General features: G+C 36.7%; 2 protein-coding genes across 2 annotated transcripts; both read right to left on the bottom strand.

Annotated features, from left to right (window-relative positions):
* Positions 1 to 5,006: 5,006 nt before the first annotated feature.
* LOC112187987 (cyclin-D2-1) lies at positions 5,007 to 7,756 on the bottom strand. The gene is made up of 6 exons (XM_024326975.2): positions 7,081 to 7,756; positions 6,540 to 6,626; positions 6,321 to 6,419; positions 6,017 to 6,218; positions 5,796 to 5,920; positions 5,007 to 5,659 (listed from the first exon to the last, which is right to left on the bottom strand). The coding sequence occupies exons 1-6, from the start codon at positions 7,402 to 7,404 to the stop codon at positions 5,426 to 5,428; spliced, it is 1,071 nt and encodes a 356-aa protein (XP_024182743.1). The 5' UTR covers positions 7,405 to 7,756; the 3' UTR covers positions 5,007 to 5,425.
* Positions 7,757 to 13,916: 6,160 nt separating this feature from the next.
* LOC112183954 (protein DA1-related 1) lies at positions 13,917 to 17,525 on the bottom strand. Its single transcript, XM_040513311.1, has 4 exons — positions 17,492 to 17,525; positions 14,378 to 14,554; positions 14,267 to 14,285; positions 13,917 to 14,232 (listed from the first exon to the last, which is right to left on the bottom strand). The coding sequence occupies exons 1-4, from the start codon at positions 17,523 to 17,525 to the stop codon at positions 13,917 to 13,919; spliced, it is 546 nt and encodes a 181-aa protein (XP_040369245.1).
* Positions 17,526 to 18,095: the final 570 nt, after the last annotated feature.

Here is an 18,095-nt window from a genome sequence, read left to right as displayed (position 1 = left end):
TCGACCTGTACTTCACCTTCAAGCATTTGATCACGTTGGTGTGTCATATAATAGATCATACAAATATATATGCCACAATTACAACATTAACATGGGGAGCGTTTCATCATGTTAGTTTAGGAAGACTATTTTTATTGTAACGTGATTAGAGGCTCTTAATGTTGAAGTTGTGTCCTGTATATTGATATTAGAGATGAATATAGCATCGAAGAATGGTAGATGATAGGAAAATAGTATTAGAAGTCGGATAATCCATCCCATTAGATTTATTAGCTAATAGCCTAATATTGTGAAAGAAGAGTGATATTTCGTTAAAATAGAATAGGTCAAAGATCGATCTTTGAACAAATGTGTCGAGCAACATGGCATTTGGGACATCGCACCGTGAATTCTGAGATGCTGATACAAAATGAGACATAGATGCAATGATACGAGTGAAGAGAACTTGTGGGTGTCGTCATCGGTTTATTTCACAGCCTCTCTCAAATAGCTGTTAGGACCTCTACCAGTCCCTAGCCAGTGTTGCAGAGGCACTGGACTTTTGGGTCCCCACATAAGACACATGCAGAGATCAGAGAGAGAGAGAGAGAGAGAGAGAGCTTTAGAGTATAAAAAATCAAGGTATGACTGTGGCCTGTGTATGGTCTTAAACTGATGTAGGCAAATAATTTGACAAATGGGAGTACTGGGATTAATAGTTTGTTTAACAATTTCGAGAATATGAAATGCATTTCTTATAGTTCTATTGGATCATCTATGGTGGTGAAGGCTATTGGGATCCTTGATCATATATAGTACACTGTCAGTCAGTTGGTTTGGTTTTTTTACTTTTTTAATCAAATTTGACCATGCTTAGCTGTTGGTAAATCAGTGGAGGTAATTTTTTTTTTTGAAAAGGTGGAGGTAACTTATTATATATACAAAATATGGATTTTTTTTTTAATTTATATTTTTTTACGGTAAAATATGGATGGTTTTGTATACAAGTAAGTGCGTGACTGTAAGATGCATCATTCTCTATACTCTATAGTGTTTGAAAAATGATATCAAGGAATCACATTTTTACCAACGAACCTGTCGTCGGAAAAGGCATCGGAAGTCATTTTCTTTAGAGGTCTAATATGGAGGCTTCGCCAATTTAAGTCGTCGGCAAAAGACATGAAGGCTTGTGCCTCCGACGCAACTATCATTGACACCCCCTTTTTTCTTTATGTGAGGCTTTCACGGTATATAATCATTGGTAAAATTGAGTCTATTTTTGGAGGTTTTGCCTATAATTATTTGTTGGTATCTATGTGTTTTTAATTTTTTGGAGGCTATAGCTGATGAATAGTCGTCACAACATGTATGACTTTTTCTGGAAGGCCATTTTTGTCAGCACCGCCATGTCCTTTTTTTGTTTTACCAACAAATAAGTTGTTGGCAAACCCATTATATTATGAGTAGTGCTACATACACAAAAAAGTTTTACAAAAAACAAATATCAAATTACATGGCGTCCTGCGTGGCATCTACCACGTCATCACCTTCAGTTAAATAATTTTCAGCATATCTATTATTTTCATTTTCAAATTAACCTAAAAATATAATAATTACAATAATAAAATAACTTCCTTATCTGATTAAAAGACATGATGAGATTAACTTAGCGTAATCAAAAGACTAATAATCAAGGATCTACCAAAACCAAGCGTATTCTAAATTGCAGAACAACTACTTTTCTCATCAAGGCTGATCATCTTATTGCTTGCTGCTTGCCTCAAAAGTCCTCACGGATGTAGAGTCATGTAGCTTCTCCTTCTCTATTTCTCTTACTCGTTGTACAATTTTCTTTGCTATGAACTTTCCCAAGTAATCATATCTAGGACAATACTGTGATTTGAAAGAAAACAGAGGAAGTGCTTTGCTTCTTGAAGGCCAGTTGCTTTTGGAGCAGAACAGTTTAAGACTCCAATGCAATATAGGAGATAATATTAAATGGATGCAATTATGCAAAGATGGAAGTGTCTAGTTTAATTACCAATTGGAATCACTGTCATTGGGCACCTGTAACTTCAGATATTGCTATTTGAGTAGCTAAAGGTGAATCTAGAATATGCCATTACATGTCTGTTGAATTCGGAAGGCCATATCTTTGGACTCGATTGGAATTATGGAACGTGTTGTATATTATTGAAAACCCCTGGATGTCTACTTTCCAATGGAGTTGACAGAACAAGATTACGACAACTAAGGAAGGAGCAGTCCCAAATTCAGTGAGCAGAGGTCAAAAAAGCCAGATTTGGGAAGCTCTAGCAAAATGCTCTTTGTATCCAAAATATAGAAAGCACAAGCACCTTTGCAATCCAGACATGGCTCAATTGATGAAGAAGCAGCCTTCATTATTCAATAATGGTCGAGGCATAACTAATTGAGTCATTAGGATCTGTATAAGCTTGTTATGAGAAACAATGGAAGTGGGCTTGCTCAGAATTTACCTTGAATTAAGTCACCATGATAACATGCCCAGAAAATCCATAGGTAGCACAGTTAAGACGTATTCATCAATACCATTAGTTTTTTTATAAACAAAATATTAAAATAAAATAAAATACAAAATTTTATCTTTTCTAAAAGGAAATACAAAATTTTATCTTAGATCTAAAAGAATTTAATAGAAAGCCAAGCTGAAAAGTATTCAGATTGAGATGATGATGTGGCACATGCCAAATCATTTGGTATAGATTTTTTGTATAATTTTTTGGGATCGTAAGTATTATCCTTTTATTTTATTATTATCATAGAATGAAATAGATTGGTTTTTGACATTGTTTTCACATAGTCAATGACTAACTAAGAAAATTATGCTCAGTCAGACTTGGATCTACATCCGTAGATGGAAACAAAATAACTCAACTTTAAATAGTTCAATTTAAATTTTTTTTTTTCCAATGTTGGATTCACATCCAAGAGTAGTTAAGTATAATTTCCTTAATTAGTTATTGACTAGGTAAGCATGATTGATGATTGTGTTTTTCGAACTCTTACAAAAGGCGAAACCTACTCATCTGAAATCCACTAATACATCTAAAATCCACTAATACACCTATATTTAAGATTTCAAACTTCTCATTACCCAATTTATGATACTCTTAGATTCAAAATGTTTCTCTCTCAAGAAACCCGAATTCGGAGGTAGTCAAGAATTGTGAAACCATTCTTGTCCGGCGGTGGCCCTGGCTTCTTGGCTGGCCTTGGCCTCACCAACGCCAAGTGGTCTTGCGACCGGACGGGGACTGAATGCGACTGTTCAAGTATTCCCTTGTGAATGGTGTTGCTCAAGCTTCTGGCAGGCAGTGTTTGGCTTCGGGTTTTGGTGTGACATCTCTGGGAGGTGGCAGATCTCGTTTTGATGGTGGCTTGGATTGATGGCATGGCTCGAAATCGGGGGTGGAGTGAATCGGAGTGGCGGAAACCGGGGTGGGTTTGTGGTGGCTTTGCTTGTGGCGGAGTAATTTTGTCGTGATTTGGGTCATGGCGGTCTTGGCTCGGGCGGGGAAATCATGGAGGAGTTGTCGGAGCAGTCACGGTGGCGGAGGGGCGCGGGGATCGTTTGGTGGTCTGGAGGTGGAGGCTGCATCTGGGCCAAGCCGGGCCTGCTGGTCCTTGAGTGGGCCTTCTCTTAGGCTACCTTGGACCGCACAACTTTGGGCTGGGGCTTACCTTGGGCCCTAGGTCCATAAAAATTCTCTTTGTTTTAGGGATATTATGTTAGTAGTTTTACTTTCAATAATTCCCTGAGTGTTTAGGGATCTATGCGCTTTATGTGTCTGTAGCGCCTCTAGAGTAGTACTAAAGGAGGATTTACGCTAGTCTCTACAAATTTGATGTATAATGAGTGGACCTATTTCTATGTACCACCGTGGGTACTACCACACCTTCTTGATTTGTCTAGGCAGAAGGGTATGTAATGACCATTTTGACATGTGATGAATGATATGGACACCCGTTTTGGGTTTGATTCAAAAAAAAAATTACCCAATTTAGGATCATAATATTTTGCATAGATATTTATTTTAACGATCAAACTCTACTAATATTCTTAACAACCAAACTCGACCTTTGTATGTTATCTTTGTATTGATTTGAGATCGATTTTGTGGAAAATAAGAAAATTCTACTTCCATATGAGTTGCACTAAGTACTAATTTAACTCTTTCATCCTTTTTTATATTTTTGGATATTGGATTTCTCATATGTAAGATCCCAATTCTAGTCTCTTGATGCACAACAAAAAAAGGTTGTGATGATTTTAATATGATTGGAAACTATAGAAGGGAAAAAAAGTGATTTGAGATCATGAAACTACACAACCGAATACAAATAAGAGAGGTTGGACTCACAAATTCAAACTGCTTTTTTAAAATCCAACTCTCATTTAAGTTTCCGTGTAACTACAGAAATTGCCATAACTTGAGCTTACCGATATTTGATCGAAATCAAAAATACCTTCAAAACTGGTATTTAAGTACCAATATTCAATTATATTTGTCAAAACTTCAATTGATACTTAAAATTATTGTCAAAATTTTTAAAAATTCAAAGTATCAAAAATTAAAATTTCATCAAATTTTAAACTTTGTCCTATATAACACTATTATTAACTTAAAATTGTACATGAGTACCAAAAAAGATTGATTGAAGAAATTGTACTGATCTGCCAGAAAGAAAATAGTATCATTAAATTTCTAAAGAAAACCATAACTTATTTCCATTATTTTTCACTTATTGGTTTATTCTTTGGACCTGTCTTTCTTTTTTCATTACTAATGAAACTTGCATCATAAGGGTAGTTGGGTGCAGAGAAAGCTCAGATATTGACCAGTCTCACACACAAAACAAATAGTGGTGGGCCTATCTCCAGGCCAATGGGGTCCATCACAGAAGCATTGTCAATCCCAATAGTAACAAACACCAGTTCAGAAGCGAATACAAATTTGAGCTCAAATTTATGTTCTTCCATCCAATTGAAAAACATTGATATAATTTTCTGTATTCATATGAGATTGTCACTGAAATGCAAATACCAAAGACAAAACTTCCACATATTTTTTTCACCTCATACTTTCAGCTTCATTCTCATTGAACTGAAAGCTACAACAGAAGAGAAAAAAACTGTGTAGTGCACCATGATCACCCCCACTGTAGAGACCTATGGCTGTTCAGTATTGTGGTTATGAATTGCTGGTGATTTTACTCTCATGCTATAAGCATGAGACCCCTGGAATTTTTTTTCTCTACATTACTTTATTCATCAAAGCTCTCTCTCTCTCTCTCTCTCTCTCTCTCTCCTCTGTGTTACTAAAGGGAAACTCCAAAAGACACACCAAAACTCCCATTCAACCAAACTGAATGAACTAGGGTGTGAAGGAGAAAAATTCCCATCTCATGACTTTTCAGATGGATTGTCTGGTTTTCTCCTCTTAATGTCTGGACTAGAATGTGAAGAATTTGCACATGACCCAACTGTAAATTCGTCACTTTTATAGCTCAAGCACGCAGCATCCAACACCCCAACCGGACTTTGGGGCACGGATGAAGCTGAAGCGCTTCCTCTATTAGCAGAGCCACTGATCAATGACAAATCTTTGATCAGTTCAACACACTTCAACACTCTTCGCTGCATATCCCCACAAACATAAAAGCTTCAACAACTAAGTAAAAGAGATCAAATTATATCCAACACCTTTTCTTAAAAGCAAAAGCAAATTTGTTCTATCCTTTATGGGTTTGCATCTCTGGGACAGCCTTTTTACCTTTTCTACATGTATGAAACAAGAAATGGCCTTCTCCATGTCCACTCCTTGCATTACTTCTCCTGAAATACAAAGTGCAACTGCTGCAGCAATTTCAGAAGGCCTGAATTCCAAGAAGTCAATACCTGCATTTGATCCCCATCCAGCAGTTCATTGAATCCATTAATACTAAAGAACACCAAAAGTGCAAAATAATCTCACCCACAGAGTCAGAAAAAGACCTCTCATTATGCTCAATATGAGTTGCACTGATCTACTGATGGATGATGTCGGTGCATGTTGATCATCACTGATCTTGCTGAGGAAGTAATCAATGAAAGAGCATGGAGTATAAGCTTGCATTCTCCACTTTAGGGTGCTAAGCACAAGAAGCTCCATTCTCATTATAGTTTTAGCTTCAAATACATACTTGGGATCTCCAACCTGTGAACAATCCACACATTAGCAAAGCACAGATCAATACCAGCCTCGATATATCAAATTGCTAGTCCAACAATAGTTGATCGATCCACATTATTTCTATACCTGTAAATCCACTGTCTGTGGTACATTAGTCTCCTCCATTTTGGAGGCCAGTGATAAACAAGCCACAGCTAGCAGTTGCACTGCCCAAGTTTTATCTTTCTGAATAGAGAAGAAAAGTGAAATGCAAGATCAAGAACAGAAACAGCATGAACGAAAACACATTATACAATAATGAAACAGAACAAAGATGCAAACTTTGGGTCTAAGTTCTAAACTTACAGGCAATGGATAAACGGAAAGGAAGCGATCCCAGTAGTTCATAGATAGACACACACTCAATGGTCCAAAACTGTAATGTGCACGAGCCTGTTGATCACAATAAACAAAAGGTCAACCTAATTCATGATCAAGAAAAGAGATAATCTTCACATTGGCATTCAAAAATGGGGTAACCATATGCTAAATTTACCCAAAGGAACATAGGAAAAGTAGGCAAACAAAGAAGGAAAACCAACACGATCAACATCCAATTTTAGAACACAGAGGAGTTGCCACAGAGAACTAGATTAGGCATAAACGTCATGATCATTGATTCCTCTACAACTTAGATACACTGCAAAGCATATAGAATACAACCAAACAAGTAAGCACATTGTAATGAGTATGTTTTAAAATGCTATTGAAGAACAAAACCCAGTTGCAGACACCTGAATTTCAAAGAAACAAGTAAAAAGGCAGAATCATTATAAGAAAAAACAATAACCATGGATCAAAAAAAGCAACACTCAAAGAAAAGTATTGTGATTTATGACCAACCAACCTTCAAAATCCAATCAAGGGCCTCTCTTCTACTGCTCAAGTTCAAGTCCCCACTGCGCAGTCTCTTGAGGTAATCATCACTAGGCAAATGCTCACTTTCCCTCTTGACCATTTCACTAATCCTATCTTCACTCTGTAATGGAAAATCTACCATAGATTTGGATCTATTATGATTAAATTTGGGGTCTTGATTCTGCGAAGCATTGTTTTTATGAGGCATTAAAGGGGAGAGCCCAAAATCATCTAAGGCATTAAAATCAACCTCATCAAAGGAGTTTTCAGCACAAAGAAGGTTTGAAGTGGCACAGTCAAAGCTGTCTGCCATTGGAGCACCTCAAGATGCCCTGTGAAACCCAGTAAAATCTCATCAAATTAGAGCCTGGGTTTCATCAAAGATGGCATTTTGATTGTTCTACAACAGACCCAAGGAGAGAGAGCTTATAGACAAAGTGTTGAGTGTGGTATATAGATACAAACAGAGAGAGAGAGAGAGGGTGGGGAAGAGAGAGAAGGGAGGTTTGAGGGAGAGACTAGAAGCGGAAAGAGAGGAGCTTTATGTAGGAAACAAGCATGTGTGTTAGGGTAAACGAGAGAGAGATTGGGAGGAGTGGAGAGCCAAGGTTGGACACAGAACCAAAATAAAGCCCACAAAGATTGGGAGCTTTTCTTGTTGGTTTCTTTTTAGGTAAGAGCAAATGGTGAAATAACATATAAGAGACAGAATAAACCCAACATAAATACAAAGCAAAACTTTGTTTAGAGAAGTAGGGGTGGTTCATTTGTGTAGATATAAAGATATAGGTTATGATTCATATCCAAGGTGTCTTGGCTTGTGACAATGCACATGCATCTGTCATTTTTGTCCAAGATAATGAATTCAAGCTTTTATAGTAGTAATGAAAATATTGGCGACAATTTCTTTTTTTTCGTGCAAGATTCTTTTCTTCTTGCGAAGAGGGCAGTCGAACATTGAACCTAACGGTACATTTTAGATCGAACATATAGCACTAGAATTACTAGTCTTTTTTGACAAGAAATATTGCTTCCATTATAATTTTTAAGCAGTCCAAGTGGTAAAAACTAGCAATATGAACGTAAATATTGCTCTTTTGTACTAGAACTATATGTAATTGCTGTAAAGTTGGGTTGTGATTGTCTCACTCTCACATGATTAGCAATGATGCAAGTATGATTCTACTATGTATGTAGGTAGCGCCACTGGAGTGGTTACATATTTAATTTGTGAACATAAAAGACGTACCATAGGTCAATGCAATTTAGTTTCGTTGGTCCACAAGTATTCTCATAATTATAATCCTATGAAGATCAAATAAAGAAATTTAGTTAAAAAAAGAAGAAGTGATCATTGGTCAAATACTTGGATTCTTACGAACTCCGTTTATTTTAATTAGAATCTCTTATTACCCACTTGACTAACTTTTAATTATACTCGTAAGTGTATATTTTTTAACATTATTCATCTATTCGAACTAAGTCGCCCAAGTAAAACAAGTTAATTAATCATTCTTAATTTAACACTAAGGAACTGAGTGAGGTAGAAATTGATTCTCCCTATTGGATTTACATGAAACTAACTTACCTATTAACTAAATTGAAGGTATATTCTACTAAAGGCATTCCGAAAGACGTGAATACAAATAATACTAGAGACCTAGAGTGAGAAACGCCAAAGTAGCATGATGATGCAAAATTTCTGAGCCAAAACGGTCTAGTTTTTGGTCGTCTGCTGGGATTGCACAGAGCACGCCACTCCTCCCTAAGGTGGAAAATGACAAAAGCCATTTTCTATCAGTCATTCTTCACTTCACCTCACCAAACCCACTTTACACATATCTTACCAATAACCCCCCTTAAAACTCTAAATGTCAATTGCCACTAAGCTTGCCTGCCTACCCCTCTCCATATCAATGTTCCACCAAATGCATATTGCATTCACAATCAGTTGTTATGTGTATGCTGATTGAGCAGACTTTAGAGACGCTTCTCCATTGAGTTTTACATGAATCCAATTTTGTATTAGTTGTTCCGAGTAGTTCTTATATATGCCTATAACGCTTCAAACTGCACTTCACAGTGCCGCAAGACTCTAAATATAAACTGAAGATTCAACTTACATTATAGAGACCTATTAGGCAATCTATTTAAAATAAAAATTTTGAAAAATGCATAGCGGGCTTTCAAATTCTTTTGATGTGCAAAACCTTTTTAAAATTTAAGTTTAATTGTTTGTCCAGAACTTGTCATTTCGAATAATCGAGAGGTAATGAGCTTAGCAAATGACAATCAACTTTCAACAAATTTCAGAAAAACAAATTAAAAAAACAAGAGTAAGATTGGAACCTGAGACCTGATTTCAGTTACAATAGATTATCGAAGTCCGCACACCCAGCTCACCCCTATGATAGTGTGAATGCAGGTATTGTGCACTGGTAACGAGATTGGAGTGAGCGCCCCAAACTGCAACTCACCAGCTTGAGCACGTCATAGTACCACGAGTCTCTAAACATATATTGAAGATTCAATTTACATTTTAGAAACCCGCGACACTGTAACATGCTCAATTTAGTGAGATGCAATATGGGGCGTCACAATATCGAACTATACTGCTTCTTGTTTTGAGTAGTTCTTACATGTGTCTAACACGCTAAGTAAAGAAGCAAGTTACATTATCTTATAAGGTGTTTAATAGACGGTCCATTGAACAATTATTAGTTTTCTTGCTCAACCAGGGGTATTGTAGCCGACAATACCGAATACGCTACTAATCGTTCACACATCTATGCATGAATTGAGTTATAATTAGGCTAATATATCATGTACCAATGTCTTAATGTGTCGAGTGAGCTCTAAAGTCTTGCAATTCATACTGAGATAGGATAAAAGTATAATATAGGATCAGTAGTTGGACCAGGTTTAGTTCACATACAGTGGCAGATTTAGGATTCGAAAATAGGGGGAGCTACATATTTATGTGTCCCATTTGTTTTTTTAGTACAATTATGCACAGATGTGCAAATGCAAGAGTGGGGAGATGATAACTTGAGAGTTCAAGTGTTCAAAGATTGAATTTAGTCTGTAATTTAGGCCTTTTTGTGAAGAAGAAAAACAAGAAGAATGAGAATTTGTGATGGACAGAGAGAATGAGAGAGCCAAAGAGGAGTTTGACTTCGATAATTTGAGAGTTCAGGTGGGCTTCGTTAAACAAACATACATATAAATAAAAAATATACATCATATATATAGTTTTTTTTTTCTCAACCCAAAAGTTTGTTCTAAATATAAAGCCATGGATATGACGAAATTGCTAGCAAATAAACCCAAGCCCAATCTGTAAAGTTAACTCTATAAACTTGAACTGATTACTCGGCATTCGAATGAGGCCAAGCTCCTGGCTAAGATACTGAGATAGCACAACAATTGATAAAATAATAAGTATTAAAATCAATTAAACCCACAACAATTGCACGGCAGAAAGAAGACCCACTGAAAGACCTTGATATGTTTTGAAATCAATTAAACATTTAAACACACATCAATTAAACATTTAAACCCACATCAATTAAAGTATACATCTAATTTTTTTTTTTTAAGCCTAAAAATCTCGGACGGACTCCAGCCCGCCCAAGCCACTACCTAGATCCGCCCCTGTTCACATATCAATTCCATCTTCATATTTCACTTGGAGTTTGCTCAAATTAGGCAGAGACATTCAAATTGGGCATGAAGAACATCTATTTATATTCAAATTTATGAAGTCCATTGGGAAAATTTGAAACTAACTAGTCAATATTCCTGAAACCAACTTTGGATACTGATCAATATTCCTGCATTCATAAAAGTAGAGAATTGTAGAATGAGATCTCTAAAGGAAATGTGATATTTGAATCTTTCCCTTTTCTAAACGTTAGCAACACAAATTTGTAACCCTTTTCTTACTCCTAGAGATGCTCCATCTCTTTCTTATAGTCATATACTCTCGATCATATGAGACTGTTAGCCTTTCCACCGTCTCTTTTAAGGGGTTGCCTCCCAAAAATTCTCCAAGACCAAATATGAACCACTTTCACTCCTACATGTTCCAAATCACGTGTAATCTTGTATCAGAAATCTTAGTTTATAGAAGCAGCCTTGCTTGCACACTTTGCAAGACTTAGCTGCTTCATGAATTTCTCAAGCATCGTTTGACTCACTCTAACACTCTATCACTCCAATATGTTTCTTATGTGATCGATATTGCAATATAGCTTGATTATTTTCTAAAAAAAGGTGAAAGATGTTTCGTGAAATATCTCAAGAAAATTTTTTACGAGTTAAGAAAATGTCCCTTCACCACTCCTATCATAATCAAATTTATAAATAACTTTATCATGCCTTACTAATTACAAATTAGTAACACTAGCTGCCACTAACTTGGTCATTGTCAACATAGTGTTAGAGATCTAGTTCTAGAAGGTATTGAGTTTGAAACTTCTAACTACCATTAATTATCATTTACCATGTTAAATATATACATTTATACATTAATATCGTCTCCACTTGTTTATTTTCTTACAGACTCTATGTCTCAACATATAATTTGATATATATTGTTGACTCATTTTCTTATAATTTAAGTATCCATAATTCTTCTGTGGATAAATTGTTTAATTTAAAAACATTAACAAATACCAAAGCTCAATTCTCGTTGGATTTGCATGGCAAGACCATGTTCATGGTGGTCCAAAAACATACACCCTCTTTTTGATCTTTATATAGGGTTCATCAAGTGTTTGAGATTCGAGCACACTCTCTCAGTGATCTTTCTCTGAAACCACGAGCCAAACCAAGCACCATGAAAAGCATCCAGAGCAAGAGCCAGAGATCAACTGAGACCTAAATATACAAATAAAACCATCTCTCTCTCTCTCTCTCTCTCTCTCTCTCTCTCTCTCTCTCTCTCTCTCTCTCCACACTCTCAACGGATCTGCTTTTATTCCGTTTGTGATTTGTCCCCTCTTTCCCTTCCACTTGCAATTAATTTGTATATAAACAAAATTCTAAACTCTCTAATTAGTTATAAATGTCAAAATTAGCATTTGTCCATTGTTGTAGAAGCTAGTGTTGTAGTACTACTACTGTTAGAGACCAACTAGTGTACTTACAGATCACTCCCAAGTGGATTATGTATTCTAAAATCTCATTATCAATATAGTAGCTTAATTATGAGCAGCCACAGCCAATTATGTTGGATTATTAAAAAAAAAAAAAGAAGAACAATGATGCAGAATTGTAGTCTTCCATTGTTTTGTTCAACAAATACAAATTTGTGAAGGTAATTGGATCTCAACAACACATGAACGTAAGATGTCTTATTATCTTGGACAAAAAATAACACCGTGTCTCATTATCAGAGCTATAGCCTATAAGCCTGGCAAATTAATTTAAGGTATGGTAAAAAAGTTCAGGCCAGCTTCCAAATAATAGACCAAGAGTACAGTATCATTGCCAGAGAGCAACATCTCGAGCCAACATCATCCGACAATGAAGGGTGACGAGCAAGAGTAAGAGCCACCCTATTAAATTCTCTGAGGCATCAGCTGAATTTAATTGTTGTGAAACATCTCAAATATCCTATCATGTAGAGCGACTTTTTTCATTTATATCGGAAAGGGATCAAATCCTTCATGTGTCTTGATCCTAACTCATTTCCCGACCATGTCTCACCACTTAAACTTAATCTCAATGCAGGTTACTGGCAAAAGAGAGGGTTATCTGGCACCACTAAAACCATATCAAGAAACAGTTTAAAATTTGCTAAACAGTCTGCAGCAAAATTCATTCCCAATATACATGGGATGAGTCATAACTCGCATCAAAATTAATCAACTTCCTGCAAGCGATGACAATGGATCAAAAGGGATGACAGTTGATATGTGTACCTAGATAGACAACAATAGATGAATCCATCTCGATCCTCAACTTTCCAACCTTCTTTGGAGCAAAAGTTGGTCCAAGAAAACAGACACCAATTTCAGCAGTAAAAACATCTATGAAGCAAACAATCAGCCCAATCACAAGTAACTCATCTCCAAGCAACCACCAGCAATGATGCAACCATTTTTGTTTTATTAGCATTCACCTTAAAAAAATTTAGGAGGCTCTGAAGCAAGCAAAGCTTAAGTTCTTCAAGTCTTAGAACTAATTGAAGCAGTAGCAAACCTTTCCAAGGCATAGTGCTAAATTATTGATTTAGTGCAAGAAAGGGGAAGGAAAATCAAATATACTCAAGTTCCTCCATTTCCAGATATAGACCAACGAGTAAAACTGAAAATAAATCCCCATCCATTCCATTGCTCGGTTTCTATCTAGAAGAAAGAGTTTAATCCATCCATTTATTCGAAGAGACAGAAAGAGAGTGAAGGATACAAGCAAAACAGAATTACAACAATATAAGCAGGAACAATAGGGACAAATCATTGCCAGAACATCATTAAGATAACAGAAGCAACAATGCAAGACTCAAATGAAGATCATAAGCAACCATCACCAAGACTGAAAAAAAAGGTCATGTCCAGATGAAAATCACAAGATTTCTTACCAGAAAGTATAAATACAAGAGCACAAAAGGACAATGTGTGGATTTACACGGTAGGAACTAAGAACTATATACCTATTTATCAGTAATTCACAGATGGAAACTTTCCTGTCTTTCAAATTGTTTTGAGTGTCATCTGTAGACCATGCTTGTGCACCGCTTCCTTTGCTGTCAGAATGCTTCTCCACAATCGGACTCAATTTTTACTTTCCTAAATATGAAAAGCTTCTGCTGAACCTCAGCTAATTTTCTAGATGAATCAGAATTAGAATACTCCAAGTCTCCAACCACCTATGTGCCAAATATTGGCAGATACCTTTTTCAAGCTCAGGGCAAAAGTTGGGATAACCTTTAAGCCTTAGCCATGCACTTATCATCTGTTGAGCTAGAAGTGACCCTGTCAACATCCTAGGAAGGCCATACCAGATGATAGTTTCTTTTACTTTACAGCGAAGCTTCCCTGGCCTCCAGAAAATACAGTTGGTAATAGTATGTTCTTCTAACAAGCTGAATGCTGTTATTACTGGCAAGTGGCGATCAGGACCATCATTTTTTCCCCTTCATGGCCTAGTTTATTTCTTGTCTGACCAACCGCAGGGGAATCTTCTGTACTTTTATATTTAATTTCTTAAAAAATTTTGTACTTCAAGGTAAACGGATTGGCATCCATTATCAGTATTGATAATTGATAACTATTTACAACCTGGACATAGCTTCAGATCATCATTGAGCTCATAATATGTCGAGTCCCTTGGCTTCAATCTTTCACAGCTACAGCACCTAAGAGTCCCATCGCCTTCTTGGGAGGGGCAATATCTTTGTCGCCAGTATGGATGTTCCATATACTCAACTTGACCATCTGAATTTCCTCGATAGATCTCTTACAAACATAACATTGTAGCTCATAGCAGCGTTTGTGGTAAGGGTGAACCCACACTCCCAAAACTCTAGATCAGAAAATGGAAGATTGCAATGTTTGCAGAGAAGACATTTTTGATGCCAAATCCCAGCAACTAAGGCCATTGTCAATCCTGCTGTTGCAGCCAGCATATACCAGTTTGTTATACAATGATTCTACAATTTCTTTGATAAACTTGGTTTCATACCTACAAAAAAGAAAAAGAAAAAGACAAAAGAAAAAGAAAAAGAACAACCATAATAAAAATAATTAAGGTAGAAATATTATCAGGATAATTGTCTTCCTCTCTTTCATGCATTCAAAAATCTTTCAAAGTTCATCTAAGCACCATTATGAACTGGTATAATCTTCTGAAATGACAATAATGGCAAAGCTTGATTCTTCAATGGCAGTCATGAGCTCTGAAGAGATAGTTGTGCCTTTCTCAAGTTGAAGGTCTCAGAAGACTTTGATTGCTCGTCTCTGCAATGCATTGTATAAATGATCTATAAAAGTCTTGCACGTTTCCCCCCCGAAACTCAAGAACACATCAAATTTCCATGAAAAAGATAAGGGAACAGATGTTGAGGCTCTTTGGGCCATCAGAGCCATCAGAAAGTGGTTCCAAGCAATCTACAATTACTGCATACAATTTTGCCTAGATTTTCTAACCTTTGATTACAGATGATAGCAAATTAACAAAAGAGAGAAGATATTGATAGCTAGAGATGGTAGGTAAGAGAGATATGGCAATGGCAATATGACTTGAGGAATAGAAAGAGACTCAGACTCAGATCAAAGATGCAGAGAAGTTAAGACCAACTGCTTGGATACTAGCTTTATGAGGCAAGTGCTGACTAATTTGATGATGATCAATGTTTTGAGCATCCAGCCTCAACTTATACAAGCTAGGAAACTTACATAATGATGATTACATTGATTATATACTTTTCGTATTCTTATTAATTAAGGACACGGATAGAACATTGGAAAGAAATGTGAGACAAATGAGGAAGAAAGGTGGAAAAGATGATGCCAGAATACAAAAAACAAAAACAAGAAACAAAAAACAAAAAAGAAAAGAAACACTTTCAGTTGCTTTCAGATTTTAGTGTTGGTTTAATACGTATTCTTCCTCCATCATTTCTCCTACCTTTCTCTACACATCCTTCCCATCTCGTCAACTTGAAACATAAACGCTAAAGGGGGTCCATATTAAAATTCATACATATATGTATCTGCATTAATTCTGATAACATCTACTCAAACTCAAGCACCATAGTACTACCGGCCTAGTGCTCTAAACTGAAAACAGTTAAACTAGCTGTAGCAGACTATTTCCTAATTTTTAGAAATATCTGAGAATGTAAGGTGAAAGCAAGACAAAGTAGCTAGAAAGACAAAAAGATGTTGTTATGATGTTTTCAAACCTCACTACCTCAGTACCAACGCCATTTGTGTTTATATTTTCAAAGAAACCATTGTCTTTCATACCTTAGCTGTAGTCACTAAGAAATCAAATTATCTAAGACACATTATTCGAGCTGGCCGGCTAAGAAGATTAATCAGGGAAGTCAATGTTCCGCATATCAAATAATTTTCTTGTTGCCCAAACACTGATACACTTGAAAATTTGGTTTGCTACTGTTTGAAATTCATTTTTCTGAAATTTTTGTGTGTATAGATGTACCAGTATAGAGCCCTCTACAAATCTAAATTTCCAAACATTTATAGATGTAAGAAAAACAAATGGATAATCAGGAGTTGGAATATTGAACATAGATGAGCAGATAGCAGAAGCAACCTTGGTAGCGAGCCAAATACTGAGGTCGATCTCAATCAGAGAGCAAAGATGTGATCAGAAACTCAATTCGGAACAACATTAATCTCAAAATAAATAAAGAATTAATTGAAAAGAATTGGGGATAGAGCATCCGGTATTCTAAATTAGGGTTATCAGATCTGTGGAATTCGATTGGGAATAACTACTTTGAGCGGAAGAGCTGGTAGAAGGGGAAAGACGAAGAGGCGACGCCTAGGGATTCGATTGGGGAAAACTACTTTGAGCGGGAAATTGTTTTCGCGGGCAAAAGAAACTAATAAAATTAATTTTTAATTTTTTATATTATTATTATTTATTTGTTAAAGGAAAAACAGATTATGTGCATTCGTCAAAGCAACTGACGGAGAGGGAATCAAGGAATCAACGATTACTATCAGTCAGCACGATTAAAGATCAATAAACATTTAATGTAATTCATATTTCCGTTGTAATTCTATCCTTGTATAAAGAGACTATGAAATGAAATAAATAGACCAATTCCATCTCATTTTTACTTTAACACGTTATCAGCACGCTCAGAGCAAATAGTCAATAGAAAAAAATCATAATTTTCTAGTTTTCTTTCTATCGAAAAGAAACCAAAACCCTAGAAGAAAAAATCTTTTTCTTCCTTTTTCCTACCGCCACCAACTAAAAACAAAAAAAAACAAAAAAAAAAACAAAATTTCTTCTCCGTCCAAGACCAGCCCCATCTAGACCGGCCTCACCTCCATTCCCGTCTCGATCCTAGCCAAGAGCAATTTGCTCTCGCACCCAGCCCAGAGCAATTTGCTCTCTGCAGTCTGCACTCATCTTCCTCTAGCGGACACACAGCAGCACACCATCGGCCTCCCATCAGGATCTTTCTTCCGACCGCGAACCCAGCTGCAACACTGCTGCTACTGCAACCCCCGAGCCTCACCTAGCCCCTGCGCAGCCCACACAGGCCTGCAGCACTGGCCTGCATCGCCTCCCTTGCACGGAGCACTACACCGGAGCCTCACCTGCAGCCCATCTCCGACGCCTCAGCAACAACGTTCGGCGACCTCAGCGACGATCTGCACGCTGGACGAAATCAGACCCAGACTGCCTGCAACCTGCGGCACCAGACCTGACCGAATCAGTCGCCATCTCGACGTCGACAACCGGACCTCCACACCACCAGATCGACCTCGATGCAGCAGCACTGCCAAGGAGGAAGTAGAAGAGAAAAGAAAAAAAAAAAAAAACTTAATCCGGCCCAAAGAATTCTGGCCCAGCAAAAAGAAGCAAAGAAAAAAAGGCCCTGAGGGCCACAGAAAAAAGTGAGAAAAAAAGGCCTAAAGAAAAGACCAGGCCCAGAAAAAAAAAAAAAAAAAACAGGCCCTGTGGCCCAGAAAATAAAAAGAAAAAACAATATGGCGCTGTGACCCATTGCTAAAAAGAGAGAGGAAGCGGCCCAGTTTTTCTCAAGTCCAAAAACATCGATACGCACGCCTGCATCAACACGCGCGTGCGCTAGGATTGTTTTATTTTCTCGAAATCAAGTATGTTTTCTTTATTTTTTTTTTTAACCAAGCATGTGAATTTGATTTATCTTTTCTATTTTTAAGCATGCTTTAGATTTTATTATATATGCTTTTATTATAAAATTTTCGAGCATGTTTAGTTAGATTATATTAATCATTTTAAGTATGCTTTGTCATTTATGCTTTATATAAT

Source organism: Rosa chinensis, chromosome 2 (assembly GCF_002994745.2).
Source record: "Rosa chinensis cultivar Old Blush chromosome 2, RchiOBHm-V2, whole genome shotgun sequence".
Classification (NCBI taxonomy): Eukaryota; Viridiplantae; Streptophyta; class Magnoliopsida; order Rosales; family Rosaceae; genus Rosa; species Rosa chinensis.
The sequence above is the reverse complement of the archived record's forward strand: the minus strand, read 5'-3'. Positions and strand labels throughout refer to the sequence as shown.

Bases quoted from the DNA above. Each gene is read 5' to 3' on its own strand.
- LOC112187987 (XM_024326975.2), bottom strand. From the start codon at position 7,404: ATGGCAGACAGCTTTGACTGTGCCACTTCAAACCTTCTTTGTGCTGAA. The intron at 6,627-7,080 runs GTTGGTTGGTCA...TGTGATCAACAG, and splicing joins CCCTTGATTGGATTTTGAAG to GCTCGTGCACATTACAGTTT. The intron at 5,921-6,016 runs GTCTTTTTCTGA...GATCAAATGCAG, and splicing joins CATATTGAGCATAATGAGAG to GTATTGACTTCTTGGAATTC.
- LOC112183954 (XM_040513311.1), bottom strand. From the start codon at position 17,525: ATGGCGACTGATTCGGTCAGGTCTGGTGCCGCAG. The intron at 14,555-17,491 runs GTTGCAGGCAGT...TATGTTTGTAAG, and splicing joins GGTCAGGTCTGGTGCCGCAG to AGATCTATCGAGGAAATTCA.